Source organism: Cuculus canorus, chromosome 21, assembly GCF_017976375.1.
Source record: "Cuculus canorus isolate bCucCan1 chromosome 21, bCucCan1.pri, whole genome shotgun sequence".
In the NCBI taxonomy this organism is placed as follows: Eukaryota; Metazoa; Chordata; class Aves; order Cuculiformes; family Cuculidae; genus Cuculus; species Cuculus canorus.
This window is the reverse complement of record NC_071421.1, coordinates 8326614-8344562: the sequence shown is the minus strand read 5'-3', so window position 1 is coordinate 8344562 and position 17949 is coordinate 8326614. Positions and strand designations below refer to the sequence as shown.

The following is a 17949-nucleotide window of genomic DNA, read 5'->3' as shown; positions in this document are numbered from 1 at the left end:
AGTAATCGAGGATTTTCTCTTCTCCTCATCTCCACAAGCAAATAAACAAGAATTTTCCCCTCATGCCCCCCCCAGAAGGTCTCTCTGAGCCGGTTTGTTAGTAGAATCTGGTAGAGCCGGACACTGTGGAATGCTGTGCCCCTTTCTAGCCCTGCAAACATCCCTTCTCCTGCCTGGAGGACACACAGGGTGTGAGCAGCCCTTAAAGGCAAGTGGTGGAAAATCAAGCGAGCACGTGAGAGTCTGAAGCGGGATTTACCTGGTTTATACTGGTACGCCGGCGCTTCGCCAGAGTTTTCCGTGGGCCCTGAGTTTGCATCAGTTCCTTCCCCCTCTGAAACACTTTCAGCACCATTCCGGACAGGTTCTGCTTCCTGCTCTCCGTTTTCTTCCACAGGTTTCACTTTTTTAAGCTCGGAGGGATCTCTCTCCAGTTGAAGCCCATGGCTCATTGTCTCCTGTTCGGATTCAAGTACTTTGTCACCTGAAGGTTCCTCTTCCACTTTAGGCTGAAGAACAGACAGAAACACAGAGGTTACGTTAGAAATCTCCTGCCAGAATTCAAACATGTGGAAGGGTTCTTCATTCATACAACGTTGCTGCAGGAATACATATCATGAACAGAGACACGGAGATCTGGAACAACGACCGCATGATTTATCGGCTCGTACCCAAAGATAACCCACCGATAATTAACAGTGCCACTGGAAAGCCTCAGCGTTGCCCTGAAAGTCCCCAGGAGCTACTGGGATCTGTTACTGGGATCTACTGGGAAGGAGCTGTGAAGCCCTGTAGCACCACAGCCATGACCAATCCCAGCCGAGAAAGAGAACTTCGCTTCTCCTCTCTCCTGCAGCTCAACGGATGCTTTAAAGGGAACGCTGTGCTCGTTTGGGGGATCCTTCCTTTAAATGTGTGCTGCTACCTTGTAGGGGCTATGAGAAAGCTGGGGAGGGACTCCATACAAAGGCATGGAGTGAGAGGATAAGGGGCAATCGCTTTAAATTGGAAGGGGGAAGGTTCAGATTAGACATTAGGAAGAAATTCTTCATGCTGAGGGTGGGGAGGCCCTGGCCCAGGTTGCCCAGAGCAGTGGTGGTTGCCCCATCCCTGGAGGGGTTCCAGGCCAGGTTGGATGGGGCTTGGAGCCCCTGATCCAGTGGGAGGTGTTCCTGCCCACGGCAGGGGGTGGGACTGGATGGGCCTTGAGGTCCCTCACAACCCAAACCATGCCACAATGCCATGATTTTACCCAGTATATTAAACAACGACACTCCTCCTGCAACATTGCTACCTGAACAGCAGTGAGGGAGATTTTCTTTACTCATTTAATTACTGTTTTGCTTGAAAATATCATTTTCCTTTCCCAGGTTTCTCCATCAGGTAAACCAACTTTTGACTGTGACATTACAGGGACATCACTGTACTGCAGAAGATTCTGCCAAATGTCACCATCGGGGGATTTAAACCCGCTTTCATCACAACCTCCACTGGAGGAACAGCAATTATATGTTCTTGAACGATGGGAGTCGTTAAATTAGACCAGAAGGAAGAAAACCAAAGAGCTTCCACAGGGAACAGACTAAAATACTAGGGAATATCACAATTCCTCCCCCCCAAAAAAGTCTGTGTTGAGACATCTAGAAAGCAACACATCTAAAATACAGCTTAAAGAAAGCAACATCATCATTAAATATGGATAAAGCAAGACTGTGGTTCTCTCTTACCTCTGTTTCTGCCTCTGTCACCTCCTCAGTGGCTTGGGTCTGGTCTTTTGGTTTCTTCCACATCTTTGGTGCAGTTATAGCTGTTTGGGCTGCAATATAGGTGTACACCTATTACAACACTCAATTATACGGAGCAAATTTGGCCGTGGATGACGCGCTTCCCTCTCGTGCACTGGTTTTATGTACAGGGAAACAAAACCATCGCAGCCCTGCAGAGGATTTGGCTCAACAGAATCCTTTTAGTTTCAATGTGATAATAATGAAATCATTAATGAGACATTAAAACACCGTAATTGTGTTATAGGTTGCTCACTAAAGCTTAAAATGGTTCTTGTGATAGGAAGAAGTTTATCACCATTCCCCGATTCTATGATTCCCAACTTAAAGAACATGCAGGGCAAAGGAAAACTTCCAGAAACTGAATTTTTTGAGAGACTGGGTATTGCCTAGGAGAGACGGTTGTTCTCAACATATTTTTCTCAATGAGTATTATAAGAATTCTAATAAAATTATAAGATTAACCACAAATCAAAAGCATAAATAGGCCAAATTCTCCAATATCGCACCCAAAAGGACAACTCCCCCAGTCCTGAAGGACTACTGGGTTTATAGTTCAGCTTAAAAGCAGGTTAATGATTCTTCCATGCTTTAACTCCCCGGCCAATCAATTCAAAGAATACTGTTCAAGAGTTATAAGATCAGCAGTGATTTACTCATAATCACTTCCCTCCCCCTCTGAAGGGTAAAAGAAACCACACGATATATTAAGGAGACAAAACCATTAATCCAATACGCTCATAATTTGTTGCAAGCACTACCAGCTTAAATTCAGATATTCAGGCACAACTGCGTACTTAACGCTACATTGATTTCAGGACTGAAGTTTACCGCAAACAGATTTCCAGCTCCAGCCTTTGGTTTCAAGCAGACACTGACGAAAACCACGCAGAGCACTTATTCTATCTCAATAAAATACAATTCTGAAAGGCTCTTCAAAAGAAAAGAGTTAATAACAGCCTACTTGGTTCCTCTGGGCAAAGAGGAAACTGGATTTGTGACGTTCCCCCTGTCCTAAAAGATACAGACGAGCCTCAGCGGCTTCTTAACAGTGTTTCCCTTTTTGGAGGGTGACTACAGACTCTCAGAGACACTGTGGGGCATGGAAATCCCTCCGGTCAGCACACCGGCTTCGACCCGCAGCGCAGTCGGTGCTGAGAAAAGGGTTTTATCTTCATGATGAACACCACAAAAGGAAAGGTCAATAAAAATAAAAAGAATCATAGAATCATAAGATTGGAAAAGACCTTAGAGATCATCAGCTCCAACTGTGCCTGTCCACTACCAAATCATGTCCCCAAGCACCTCATCTACTCACCTTTTAAACCCCTCCAGGGATGGGGACTCCAACACCTCCCTGGGCAGCCTCTACCAGTGTCCGAGAACCCTTTCTGTGAAGAAATTTTTCCTAATGTCCAATCTAAACTTCCCCAACACAGCTTGAGGCCATTCCCTCTTGTCCTATCACCTATCACTTGGAAGAAGAGACCAACACCCACCTCTCTGCAACCTCCTTTCAGGTAGTTGTAGAGAGCAATAAGGTCTCCCCTCAGCCTCCTCTTCTCCAGGCTAAACAACCCCAGCCCCTTCACCAGTTTTGTTGCTCTTCTCTGGGATGAGAAGGCTAATTCAATATTCAAACATCATCTGGTTGTTCACAGAACTGATGTCTTGCAGAGGAGCTGGAAGAATCATCTGGGTCTCCCAAACTCCAGAATCTCCATCCATTGCAGCATCTTATGGAGAAGGTTTAAGGTTTAAGCGCAGGGCAGAGCCGCAGCAGCAACCCTGAATTTCCCCGGGCTCAAAGGAGAGGAGAGAGATGGATTGCAAACCAGCTTTGCCTTACGCAACCAGGGATCAGCGTTGGTCGCTGCCAATGGGAGTTCACCCGACCCTTGCAAAAATAGCCAAGTTATTGTCATTGTCCTGGGGCAAAACCATGGCTGGGTAAGGACCGGGCATCCACGCAGGTGGTAATTCCTGTGATTTAACAAAGCATGGGGCTGAGCAAGGCTTCAAAGTTCCCTCCACCACTACAGTGGCTAAAACGTAGTGAAAATGTAGTGCTTTTCAAGACGTTCCACTGGTTTAAGGCTGGACATCAGTCCTCATTGTCACAATGCGACGCTTTCCCGCTTGGTGATGCCACTTCTCCATTTCGGGGGGATTTCTTCAAGAAGCGGGTCACAGCCGCACGGTAACAACCTCCATATCGTCACAGCCAAGTGACAGGATGCTAATGATCAGGAACCCCTGACCCCGTGGGAGGTGTCCCTGCCCATGGCAGGGGTGGGACTGGGTGGGCTTTAAGGTCCCTTCCAACACAAACCACTCTGTGACTCCATGATTAAGCCCAAAGTTTTTAAGTTGACAGAATTTCACTCCACTCTAGCTCACACTTTGCTACTGAAAATACCCATCATATAAAATCCCATTTCATTTTTAAATGCACAGAAATAAACTGTGGATCGTGAATTTGGGGCAGGCAAAGGTTTGGGGGTTCTCCTTCCTCAGCTGCCAGGACACTAACATTATTGCTTCTCAACAAAACATTTCTTCACCTTGTTTTGGCAAAAGAAAGTTTTATAAAGGACATGATCCCATTGAGCCTCTCGAACGAGACTTGCAGCTTTTGCCCTGTTTTAATCATGCAGATCCTTCTCTTGCCTCGGGGCATGAGGATGCTTGGCCGGATGCTTGCCTTTTATCCCAAGACTTGGAAGCAGCCCTTGCTTAGCCCTGTAGTTCTGCAGCCTGGAACTCCTTCCTAACACATTGGCGGCTCATTTTTTTCCCTCTTAAAGCAGTAGACATCTGACTGTTTGTCGAGTTCTCCTTTCTCTACAGGAATTGACTCTACAGGAAAATTCATGCAAATGCACGCTGAGAAAACTGAAGTGAGTGTAGGGGCCAATCCTCCAAACCCCAAAACCCGACCAGGACACCGGCGCTACCTGAAACTGGAGTTCCAGCTGCGAGGCACTCCATGAGCTGTAGGGAAACAGAAACGGAACATGTCGCGTTTGGCCCTTGGCAAGGGAGGTCTCCGCACACTCCTGGTCTTGCTGTCGGCTTTCCTGTCCCTCAAGTTGTGCATCTTTGCGTGCGCACCAGTAACCGAATCTCCGGTCAAACACAGGTCTGGTTTTGCCAGCATTCACCCATTTCCAGAACCTGTCTTCTGCCTGTTTCGATGTGTTGTGTGGTTAATTCTTCCCACTGGAGAAGGGACACCAGCAGACCCAGAGCGCTGCTGCCCAACCGACACTGTGAGCTCTTTGCTTATCGCTGCTTATGGAAATAAGAGAGATAACAGGAGTGACAACACCAATCCACAGGGCTGGAAAGAATAACCAAATCCTCATTTCCACACAACCCCAGACACCACTCTTGGTGATGAGGTCACCATTGGAGAAATCTGCTCAGTAGACCCTACGCTATCTTAACTCATTTCTCCAGCTACATCATGTTCTCCAGCAGAATCTCCTGCAGGAGATCCCCACCCCGACAAGCCCACAAGGCATCGAGGGACCTCAATGGCACCCTCTCTGATGTGGGTGCCAACTGCCAAGCACAAATTAATACCAGCTCTTAGATTTTTATTTTTTTAGCCAATGTGCCATTAAAAACCAAAGAAAAGACTTTACCACTGCCTTAGAGCTCATGGGAAAGAAACTACATTCCAGTGGGCTATGGCAGCGCATCAAGAACGAGGTGATACCTGATTTATGTTTCCGGTTCTCTGGCTTTGGGTGCGGGAGATATTGCTCTAAGATATTTCCAATTACTGCCTCGAGTTGGTTGTTACAGCTAAGAAACCCAGGGACTCGCCGTCAGTTAGGCTGCTTTATATTAAAATATGGCTCATAAACGAGTTCTGCAAGAACCAGTCCTTTGAATTCCATGTGTATGAAGCTCTTTTAGCTTCTCATGCTCCTAGGAGTTCTGCCTGGGACAGCCATCAATCTCTTCTTCTTTTCCTCTTTACTCCTCCTAACAGCCATGATAGAAAAATTACATCAAAGGCAGCGATCAGAGCGTGTCCTAAAGGCTTCCAGTCTCTGCTAGTGCTGCCTTCTTTAGAAATTCTACTCCATCAACAATAATTTTCCTGTTCTGTTCCCTGAAAAGCGCTGGTCCCTCACTGCAGCTGGAAAAGCTACCAGAGGGAAGCCAGTAACTGCCTGTGGTTGACAATTTCTAAGTTGAGAAGTGGTTTCAGTAGGGATGACACGGCTGAGTGCTGAGTTTTTCTCCTGATAGTATCTATTTTTTCTCCTTGCAATAAAGACAGAATGGTTTGGATTGGAAGGGACCTCAAAGCCCATCCAGTCCCACTCCCTGCCATGGGCAGGGACACCTCCCACTGGATATGGGTGCTCCAAGCCCCATCCAACCTGGCCTGGAACCCCTCCAGGGATGGGGCAGCCACCACTGCTCTGGGCAGCCTGGGCCAGGGCCTCTCCACCCTCACAGCAAAACATTTCTGCCTAAGATCTCATCTCAATCTCCCCTCTTTCAGCTGAAAACCACTCCCCTCATCCTCTCCCTGCTCCAGATCAAGAGCCCCTCCCCATGTTTTCTGGCGCCCCTTTCAGCACTGGAAGCTGCTCTAAGGTCTCCCCACAGCCTCCTCTTCTCCAGACGGAACAACCCCAACTCTCTCAGCCTGTCCTCGTACAGGAGGTCCTCCAGCCCTCACATCATCTCCGTGGCCTCCTCTGGACTCGTTCCAACAGCTCCACATCCTTTGTGTGCCCAGGACTCCCGAACTGGACGCAGGGCTCCAGGTGGGGTCTCACCAGAGTGGAGCAGAGGGGCAGAATCTCCTCTCTTACCCTGGTAGTTACACTTCTGATGCATCGATTAATAGAAATTAATTATTTTAAAAGCTGCTTGCTCTGGCCCTTTGCAGGTAACAGCTCTGCCCATCCTGAAAACCTCAAGGCAATTGTCCTTGAGCAGGAGCAAGATCTGCTGCCTGCATACTCGCAATAGGGTGAATGTGTCTCCATAACTCATGTTTTGATGAATGCTCAGAACAGCAAACGAACATCAGCAGTAAGAGACCGTGCACCGGGCACTGCATCCCCCTGCGGGATGAAAAACTGTGGTTCTCAGTGTTTTAATGCTCTGAAACTTGCCAAATTTTCCATTTCACAGGGGACTACAAACAAGAGGGGTCTGGAGAACAGGGGTTGTGGGAGCGGCTGAGGGCCCTGGGGCTGTTTATCCTGGAGAAGAGGAGGCTGAGGGGAGACCTCATCACTCTCTGCAGCCCCTGAGAGGAGGTTGTGCGGAGATGGGTGCTGGGCTCTGCTTCCGAGGGACAGCGATGGGATGAGAGTAAACGGCCCTGAGTTGTGTCAGGGGAAGTTTAGATTGGATATTAGGAAAAATGTATTTACTGAAAGAGTGGTGAAGCCCCGGCAGAGGGGGAGTCTCCATCGCTGGAGGGGGTCCAAACACGTGCAGAGGTGGCACTTGGGGCCATGGTTTAGCAGGCACGGTGGGGTTGGGCTGACGGTTGGACTGGATGAGCTTAGAGGGCTTTTCCAAACTCAATGATTCTGTGATTCCATAAGTGCAATGATGCGGCTGAGCTATGGATGAACCATCAGACACGCGGACTGAAACACTGACAATCGCTGACCTCATTATGCAGAGTAATACAACTTAGGGCATTAAGAGCAGATAGAATACAGTGTAAACGAAAAAGGAAAACCAAGCATACTCCAATTTCTGCAAAACAAGAAGAATACAGCACAGCTGCTCCCTGGAAATCTAGTGGAGAATTAATGCCAGTGGGAAAGAAAGAGCAGAGTTTCCCCTGGGTCTCTGGAGGGTTGGCTCTGCTCAGCCCTCGTCTCTTCCAGCAAACACAAAAATATTCATTTTCTTGAGTTGTAAAAAAGAGTTGCTGGAGAACAAAGACGTTTAAGTGGAAGCCTCTGGGGTCTGAACAGATCTGTTTCTCTCTATAGAGAGAGCTGGAGAAAAAAACAGAATTAGTTTCTCTCACTGTCAGATATTCCATGAAGCCTCTGAGGAACAAGCAAATAATTCCATTCATCCCTGAAAAGCTGTTGCCTACATCGCAAAACATGGGACACACCTGGAGGTCTCCACAGCCCTGCCCCACACATCAGGACCTGGATTAACATCTCCTTCGGTTAATCCCCCCCAGTTTTAGCCAGGTCAGGTTATGACTACGGAAAGGACGCTCAGGAGCAAGAGCTGCAGCGATCAGATTGGTCCTAGAGGTTGCAGTCCCCTTCACATTATGATACTGAAATCTCATTTTCCCTGCTCCATGGAAGAACTGGAAAACTATTGACCAAAAAAAGGGTTGGCAGAGAAACGCAACACAGTTTGACTTCCTTAAAGTGTTCAAGGCCAGGCTGGACAAGGCTTGGAGCTCCCTCACCAAGTGGGAGGTGTCCCTGCCCATGGTAGGGGGCTGGAACTGGATGGGCTTTAAGATCCCTTCCAACCAAACCTTCCATGATTCTACAATTAAAGAAGGGGTAAAGCACAAAAAATGGACTTGGAAGAGGATTTTGCTTTCTTTGAAGCACTGAGCTCTTAATGCAATCAAGTGACATTTTAGGCAACTTGAGAAATATTTGTTTTTCTGTTGCCAAATCCAATGCATGGGGTAACGCGTCCTGTCCAGCCTAATGGCATTAGGGCATTAAAATTAATCTTCTGCATAATTAAAAGCACAAAGCGTTGTAAGCCGGTTTTTTAATTCAAACTACAGGACATTACAAAGCAAGGAATCACATTGCAAACTGGAACCTGGCTGTGTAAAACCTTATTTACACCAAGTCCCATTTCTCTACTTTATAAGGAAATTAATTTGTGTTATAAAGTAGCGTGGATTGAAAAGAACACGGCCAGGCTGGATGGGGCTTGGAGCCCCTGATCCAGTGGGAGGTGTCCCTGCCCATGGCAGGGGGTGGAACTGGGTGGGCTTTGAGGTCCCTTCTGACCCAAACCATTCTGTCATTCTATGAAGTGCTCGAGCAGCAAAATGACCTGAGTGAGATGAAAGCACAGAAAGACTAAGAGGAAAAAAAAAAGCCCCCTGTGGTTGGTAGAGTGCAGGGATCTGATTGTCTGTGGATATTGGATTTTATTTAAGATCCAGCATATTGACCTTGCGCAGCATTACACAAATATGGAACAAGGCCAATCTCAGCTTTTCATTTCATTTAATCCACAGCAGAGTGGAGTCCCGGGTGCTACTGAGGCCATCGCACGGCAAACGGTGGCTTGTGAGGGAATAATAAACCCTCTATTTTAAACGTTACTTCTAAAATAAAAAAACAAACAAACAAAAAAAAAAGCTCAAACCAAATCCCAACCTACCGCCTGCCTGCAGGAAAGCTGGGAAGGGGCTCTGGATCAGGGAGTGCAGGGTTAGGACAAGGGGAAATGGTTTGAAGCTGAAAGCGGGGAGATTGAGATGAGATCTTAGGGAGAAATGTTTTGCTGTGAGGGTGGGGAGGCCCTGGCCCAGGTTGCCCAGAGCAGTGGTGGCTGCCCCATCCCTGGAGGGGTTCAAGGCCAGGTTGGATGGGGCTCAGAGCCCCTGATCCAGTGGGAGGTGTCCCTGCCCATGGCAGGCGTGGGACTGGATGGGCTTTGAGGTCTCTTCTGACCCAAAACATTCCATGATTCAACGCTTCTTCGTTGTTTCTTGTCCCAAACTCACCACATTCAAAGAATCACAGAATCACAGAATCACAAGGTTGGAAAGGACCCATTGGATCATCGAGTCCAACCGTTCCTAACACTCCCTAAACCATGTCCCTAAGTACTTCATCCACCCGTTCCTTAAACACCTCCAGGGAAGGCGACTCGACCACCTCCCTGGGCAGCCTGTTCCAGTACCCAATGACTCTTACTGTGAAGAATTTTTTTCTGATATCCAACCTGAACCTCCCCTGACGGAGCTTCAGGCCATTCCCTCTAGTCCTGTCCCCTGTCACTTGGGAGAAGAGGCCAGCTCCCTCCTCTCCACAACCTCCTTTCAGGTAGTCGTAGAGAGTAATAAGGTCTCCCCTCAGCCTCCTCTTCTCAAGGCTAAACAACCCCAGCTCTCTCAGCCGCTCCTCATAAGACTTGTTCTCCAGCCCCCTCACCAGCTTTGTTGCTCTTCTCTGGACACGCTCCAGAGCCTCAACATCCTTCTTGTGGTGAGGGGCCCAGAACTGAACACAGTATTCAAGGTGCGGCCTCACCAGTGCCGAGTACAGAGGGAGAATAACCTCCCTGGACCTGCTGGTGACCCCATTTCTGATACAAGCCAAGATGCCATTGGCCTTCTTGGCCACCTGGGCACACTGCTGGCTCATGTTCAGTCGGCTGTCAACCAGCACCCCCAGGTCCCTCTCTTCTGTGCAGCTCTCCAGCCATTCTTCCCCCAGTCTGTAGCGCTGCATAGGGTTGTTGTGCCCCAAGTGCAGGACCCGGCATTTGGTCTTGTTAAACCTCATCCCATTGGTCTCGGCCCAGCAGTCCAGCCTGTTCAGATCCCTTTGCAGAGCCTCCCTACCCTCCAGCAGGTCGACACTTCCTCCCAGCTTAGTGTCATCTGCAAACTTGCTGAGGGTGCACTCAATGCCTTCATCCAGGTCATTGATAAAGACATTGAACAGAGCTGGACCCAGTACTGAGCCCTGAGGAACTCCACTTGTGACTGGCCTCCAGCTGGAGTTAACTCCATTGACCACCACTCTCTGGGCCCGGCCATCCAACCAGTTTTCAACCCAGGAGAGTGTGCGCCTGTCCAGGCCAGAGGCTGACAGTTTCTGAAGCAGAATGCTGTGAGAAACTGTGTCAAAGGCTTTACTGAAGTCCAAGAAGACTACATCCACAGCCTTTCCCCCATCCAGTAGTTGAGTGATTTTGTCATAGAAGGTGATCAGGTTAGTCTGGCAAGATCTGCCTTTTGTAAACCCATGTTGACTGGGCCTGATCACCCGGTTCTCTTGCGTGTGCTTCATGATAGCACTCAAGATTACCTGTTCCATGACTTTCCCTGGCACTGAGGTGAGACTGACAGGCCTGTAGTTCCCCGGATCCTCTCTGCAACCCTTCTTGTATATGGGCACTACATCAGCCAGCCTCCAGTCTAGTGGAACTTCCCCAGTCAGCCAGGACCTCTGGAAGATGATGGATAGGGGTTTGGAAAGGACATCCGCCAGTTCCTTCAATACTCTTGGGTGGATCCCATCCGGCCCCATAGACTTGTGGACGTCTAGCTGGGCAAGCAAGTCTCTAACCGCCTCCTCTTGGATCACGGGAGCCTCAATCTGCGCCTCTAACTCTTGGATTTGTAAACAGAAGGAACAACTTTCTTTGCTATTAAAGACTGAGGCGAAGAAGGCATTAAGTACCTCAGCCTTGTCCTTATCCCCTGTCACTGTTATTCCTTCTGCATCCACTAGAGACTGGATATTCTCCCTCGTCCTCCTTTTCCTGTTAATGTACTTGTAGAAAGACTTTTTGTTGTCTTTCACAGACTTAGCGAGTTTTAATTCTAGTTGGGCCTTGGCCCTCCTGATTTCTTCCCTGCACGATCTCACTTCGTCCCTGTAGTCCACCCAAGATGCCTGTCCTTTCCTCCTGAGCACATAGAGCTTCTTTTTCTTATTGACGCATCTTGAGATCACCCTGCTCCACCAAGCTGGCTTTTCCCCCCGCTGGCTCCTTTTCCGGAACACAGGGATGGCCTGCTCTTGAGCTGATAGGATTTCATTTTTCAAGAGCGCCCAACCCTCATGGGCTCCCTTGCCCTGAAGGACTGTTTCCCACGGGACTTTGCTAATCAACCTTCTGAACAGGCCAAAGTCTGCCCTCTGGAAGTTTAATGTGACTGCTTTGCTAACCCCCTTCTTAATCCCACCTAGAACTGAAAACCCTATCATCTCATGATCACTTAATCCCAGGCGTCCTCCAACCGTCAAATCCCCAACAAGACCTTCCCTATTCACAAACAGCAGGTCTAGGAAGGCACCCTCCCTTGTTGGTTCGCTAACCAGTTGTGCAAGGAAGTTGTCTTCGATGCACTCCAGGAACCTCCTAGACTGTTTCCTTTCTGCTGTATTGTATTCCCAGCAGACATCCGGAAAGTTAAAGTCTCCCACAAGGACAAGAGGCAGAGATTTAGAGACTGTCCCCAGCTGTTTATAGAAGAGTTCATCAGCAGCTTCTTCTTGGCTGGGTGGTCTGTAACAGACTCCTATCACAAAGTCCCCTTTCTTGTGGGCTCCTCTGATTTTAACCCATAGGCACTCGATCCCGTCCTCACCGTAATCCAGTTCGAGAGTTTCAAAGCACTCTTTGACATAGAGGGCTACCCCGCCTCCTTTCCTACCCTTCCTGTCCCGCCTGAAGAGTTTATATCCCAACATAGCTGTAGTCCAGTTATGTGAGTCATCCCACCACGTTTCTGTGATGGCAATGACATCATAGTCACCTTGCCCTACAACAGCTTCCAGCTCATCCTTCTTATTGCCCATGCTGCGTGCATTGGTGTAAATGCACTTCAGCTGGGCTGATGAACCTTCAGCCCTCATAAAGGGAAGAGAGTTTATTCTCGATTGACTGGTCCTTGGAATAACTAATTCCACAGACCCAGTTTTATCCTTACCGTCCCCACTTATACTCGCCCTCACTTGCCCTGTTGTGGTGTACTGGTGGTCCTCTCCAGCACACCATTTCTCAGCCGCCGGTTTCCCACTTCCAGGCTCATTCCCAACTAGCCTGGTCTCCTCCCCTTCCCCCTTCACATCTAGTTTAAAGCTCTATTTAAGAGCCTAACCAGATTTTTAGAGATAACTTTAGTTCCCCTTCGAGACAAGTATGACCCATCCCTAGTAAGAAAACCTGGGGGTGGGTGGGTCACCCCATGATCAAAGAAGCCAAAGCCTCTCTCCTCACACCAGGCTCGGAGCCAGGCATTAATCATCTGTGCGTTCCTGACTTCCTGCTCCATATTCCTTAGTATTGGGATGGAGCTAAACACCACTTGCGCTCCAGAGCCCTCAATCATCTTCCCTAAATCCCTGAAGTCTCTTTTGATGGCTTTCAGCTTTCTGCGCTGTAAGTCATCATTACCTATTTGAAATACTAAGAGGGGATAGTAATCCGTTTCCTTCACCAAGGAAGGGAGTTTTCTATTGATATCCCTCACTGAAGCCCCCGGCAAGCAGCAGACCTCCCTGTGGAGCGGGTCCGGTCTGCAGATGGGACCCTCCATTCCTTTAAGAAGGGAATCCCCTAAGACGATCACTCTCCTCTTTTTCTTGACAGAGGATGTTTTTAGGGCCCTCCGAGGATGCTGGAGCCTAGGGAATGTTTCCAGGCTGTGGGGACCATCTCCTTCTTCCACTGCTTCTTCCTGGGGAATAGGTTCTACCTGCAGCATTTCATATTTATTTCTGAGGGCTATCTGGGGGTTAATTGTCTGGGTGGGGGGAGCAGGTTTCCTACGCCGGACAGGAACCTGCTGCCATCCCCCATCTCTTGTTCCCCCTGCCTCACAGATTATAGGATCAAGCTGCTCCGCCGCATTGGCTCCAGCAGCCTGCTGGGTTTGTGTGAGGGCACTGCTCCAAAGATCTATGTCCCTCTCACATTCCCTGATAGTCCTTAACCTATTCACCTCCTCCCTCAGCTCTGCCACCATGTGAAGGAGTTCTGCGACTCGTGCACAGCTCCCACAAGCGTAGCCGGTATCAGAGGCACAGGCTGGTGTTGGAGGGGGGCATTGCCTACAACCCAGGGTCTGCGTGGCTGCATGGACCCACTGAGGCTCTGTCTGGGTGGCAGTATCCATCCTGCTCGCTGCAGCACCCGGAGCAGTTTTAATCTTCTGCCTGGTAGCCACCATGGTCAGCCACCAGCCTCTCCCTCAGCCCTTCCTGCTCGCCCTGACCGCTTGAACTGCCGCTCAAACTGCCCCTTCGTAATAACGTGCCCCGCACCTCTTTGCCTCGCTCCTCTTCGCCGCGCTCCCAGTCGCCGTGCTCCCAAGAGACCGTTTAAATCTCCCGCGGTAGCCGCCGGGACCGCTCCCTCCCGTCAGGCACCGCGCGGGACCGTCCGCTGCCGCGTGTCAGGAGCCGAGCACCGCCCGCCCTGCTCCCGTTTAGGTTTTCCCGTCACAGGGAAGTGCCCCACCACCTCAGATGGCCACCGCACCGCAGTACTCACCGTCCTGCTGCTGGATGTCGCCGAAAAAGCGGTTTTGATGGTTTGGCCGCGTTTAAATCTCCCGCGGTAGCCGCCGGGACCGCCCCCTCCCGTCAGGCACCGCGCGGGACCGTCCGCTGCCGCGTGTCAGGAGCCGAGCACCGCCCGCCCTGCTCCCGTTTAGGTTTTCCTAGGCTTTTCCCGTCACAGGGAAGTGCCCCACCACCTCAGATGGCCACCCCACCGCAGTACTCACCGTCCTGCTGCTGGATGTCGCCGAAAAAGCGAAAAAAAAAGGATCTATTTAAACAAAAACCCTTAACCTCACAGCTCCAAAAGCACAGCAAAATAGGATGTAAAAGATGTTTCAATGCTTTAAAGCTGCTGGGCCTTCATATTAGCCTCCATTACACCCCCTCGAGCAGCTAAAACCAAGTCACTGACTAAATGAACTTCTTTTCCACAGTTTCCTTTCCAGGAAGTCCTAAAAAAAGAGCAGTTTCCTACTGAAAAGACAGGGAATAAGATGCTGGCAGCCTGCATCCACCCATGAAACGCTGACACTGGTATAGCACCGAGACCAAAGGCAGATAACAACACTTGGAGAAACTGCCCGGATTGTAAAAGGCAGCTACAGACATTTCAGTTCTTAATAACATGCGACACATCCTTGTGCCTCCTCAACTAAAGCCTCTTGCTTCTTGAATTTTGAGATGCTTGAAATGAAAAGCAGCCAAGGTGAGCGAGAAGGGGGAATTGCGCTTACACGTTCCGTTTGTGGAGGAAAACCAGACACATCGTTAATTAAGGCTGGGCAGATTGAGGTGTGTGAAAGTCAATGCTCCAGTCGTTTGGCTCATTTTGTCTGCCCACATCTGGGAACATCAGGACACAGGTTTGCAGTTGGAAAAGAACCCCCCCTCACTGGTTTGTAGATAGCGCTGGTTCAGGAGGTTCACCCAGATGGCTTCAAGGCCTGAATGTTCATCCGAGTCAGGCACAAGGTGATGAATGCAGAGCAACAGGGCCTCAAACCAATCAGTCACCTCAGAGAGCACGTGAGCAGTGTCCTTCGAACTCCCCTGCTCACGGCACTCGGGAGCGCTGCCCTGTATCATCACAAAAGCAAAATGCTGGCAGCTGAGATGACCCAGCCGACCCCGGGGTGTACACCCGAAGTCGGTCATCTTCTCACTGAACGATTATGAGGACTTTTTGTCGCTGCAAACAAAGATTAGCATTTCACAACCACAACAGTGCTCACGCAACATGATCAGATTTGAGTATGGCACACAGAAATGGAAACACCTGATAGAAGAGCCCCCCCAAAGACCTCATTCTTCATCTTCTGGTTTCCTGCACACAACCATGGTGTCAAACACTTACCTGGTGGAGACCTAATGCCACTGGAAAGAAAGAGTAGAGGTTCCCCTGGATCCCAAAAGGGTGAGCTCTGCTCACCCTTGGTTTCTTACCTGGGACAGGACTCTTGCTCAAGTTTAAACTCTGAGCCTCCGTGCTCTCCTCTGGTTGCCCATCTGCTTCTGTCTCTTCCTTCTTTTCAGTATCTTTTACCTCTTCATTAAGAGTAGTTCTTGTGCTCTCCTCTCCTTCTGAATCTCCCTGAACAACAGGGAGGGCACTAGGAGATGGAAGAGGAGGTGGAGAAGGAGTTGTAGTGGTGACAGCAGCATCATCATCAGAAACTGGAGGAGAAGGAGGTGGCGGTGTGGGAGGTGGGGTGGGAGGAGGAGACGGAGCAGCGTGAAGAGCACTGGAAGATGGCACGCTTTCCACTTCTGCTGGAGGTGCTTCTGGTGTTTCCAACTCAACAGTCAATGGCGCAACTTCCGTCTGGGCTACATCTACTACGCTCTCTGCAGCAGTTACTTTTTCACTAACTCCGTTCATTTCATTAATTAGATTAGTACTAGCAGTCACTGGAATATCACTAGATGCTACACTACTAGGCTCCTTGCACACCTCGGCATCAGCCTCTTCCACTGGCGAAGGGTCTGATGTGTCCGTGCAGGGTGCGGTATTACATATAGGCATTGCCTCCTCTTTTGGGGAAGCGAGTTCACATTTCTCCTCTGAGTCAACTGTGAATGTGGGTTTACTCGAAATGGTGACAACAGCAGCAGCAGGAACAACTGCGAGGGGAGCAGCCGGGGTTGGTGATGGAGCAAGTGGAAGTTCTGGAGGGGTTTCCACTGAGGTGGCCTCGGTCGTCTGGCCAGCTTGATCTTTTTTCTCCCCAGTAGGTTCTGGTCTGAGGACTGGAGAGGGTGGTTTTAATACTGGATCTGGTTTTGGCTTCTCCTCTGGCAAAGAAAGCAAAAAGCCAATGTTACAAGCAGCAAGTCAAGTTGGTTCCTTCACTGTACCCAAGCCACCTTGGTTCCCCTTGCCTGTCCTCTACCCACTATTCAAGAAGCTCTGGGGAAGACTCCAGAGGCACCTTGCATCTAAAGGAAAAGTCCAGACAACCCATAGCAGGAGGATCTGAAAATGGAACCACTGTTTCTACTTTTTCAGAGCGTGGGCTGTGCAGTGACCAGTCGGGCTTTACGGAAGAGCGGGGGACTCTGCAAAAACTGCAGCTGAAAATGGAAGTCTTCTGGACAGAAATTAGAGCAGAGAAAAATATGCTTTAGCTTTATGCCAAATGCTTTCGCTGGGCTCTGCCTCAAAGGAGCCTGAGGTTCCAACACCGAAACCTGCGCAAACTCATCTTCCAAAGTACATCTTCCAAAGAGACACCAGTGAGAGCATCGGTGCTTTCCGCCAGCACTCGCTCTCTTTGTATAATGGAGCAATGACTCCATGACTGGTGATGAGCTGTTCTTTCACATCCCCCAGGTATCACGTCCTTACTAATATGTGATATGCATCATGTTTATCTTTCCACTTGTTATTTCTTAACTCCATAGCACGTCAGACTAAAGGTCACAATCCCTTTTTTTTTGGGTCTAAATTTCAACAAAGATGCCTTTTCCCAAAGAAAGCAAAATCAAAAAGGTATCGAAGCAGAGCTGCTTCCAAAGAACAGCATCGTTACCTCTTGATGTTTGTGGGCGTAGGGCATCAAGCAGGGTGGGACAAGCACAGCAAAATATGCACATGTATCACCCTAAAATATTGTGTGCAGAGAAGTCCCTGTACTCATCCTGTGATTCGCAACAGACTTTGTGACACCATCTCTGCCACAACCATCACGCAGCTCCCAACGGTCTGCTGTCACTCTTTTTAACACACTTATTCCTCGTTCTTTTGAACAAAGCAGGAGCCAAGATCTTCGAGGATCCTGGCTCTACCAGGTTTCTCAGGATCTCTGCTACAACCTCAATGACAAGACAAGAATTGCTCAGGAAATTGCTTCCACCGGATGGATGAGATGGGTTCCACTCAAAGTCAATCCTACAGACAGCAGGGACTCAATGGTCCAGTTCCAAGTCACCATTACAAGCGGGTCAGCTTTGTCCATCTTCTAGGAGGGAGCTCTGCTCTGCTCCACCAAAACAAAATCCGCCAAGGTTTTCTGAGCACTGGAGCAACAGGGAACTGCCACAACAGTAAAAAGTAATTCTGAAAAAGCTGGAGGCACAAGTCTCGCTGTTCAGATTAGGAAACTGAAGGCCACAACCAATCAAAATTCAGGTAGACTTGGAGAGGTGTGGCTTTGCTTGGTCTTTCCCAGCTCTGCTGGCTTTCCATTTGGGATGGGCTGAAGGGAAAGGGGTTTTGAAGGAGAGCCCATCCAAAACTGCTCAGAGCATCAAGTCCCATCTTTAGGAAAAGCTGGAGCAATGAAGAACTTTGCTTCCAGCCGTTGACAGCCCCAGCAGTGTTACAGTGAGGACCACAGCCAAAGCAGTAGTTCATCGACTCAATGAGGCACGCAGGGAGATGGCTTTGGATGAGTATGGTAAATGAGGAAAAAAGATGGGAGAAA

At 49.2% G+C, this 17949-nt stretch overlaps 1 protein-coding gene across 16 annotated transcripts in view; it reads right to left on the bottom strand.

Moving 5' to 3' along the window:
* EIF4G3 (eukaryotic translation initiation factor 4 gamma 3) overlaps positions 1-17949 on the bottom strand; it is a 155229-nt gene that overhangs the window by 37533 nt on the left and 99747 nt on the right. For all 16 annotated transcript variants that reach the window (XR_008453249.1, XM_054085935.1, XM_054085936.1 and 13 more), the window contains 3 exons: positions 15470-16318; positions 1728-1816; positions 260-509 (listed from right to left, as the gene is read on the bottom strand). Coding sequence is in view for 15 of the 16 variants with exons in the window: in XM_054085935.1 (XP_053941910.1) it covers positions 260-509; positions 1728-1816; positions 15470-16318 (1188 nt within the window). In the remaining variant the exon portion in view is untranslated. The remainder of the gene's footprint in view (positions 1-259; positions 510-1727; positions 1817-15469; positions 16319-17949) is intronic.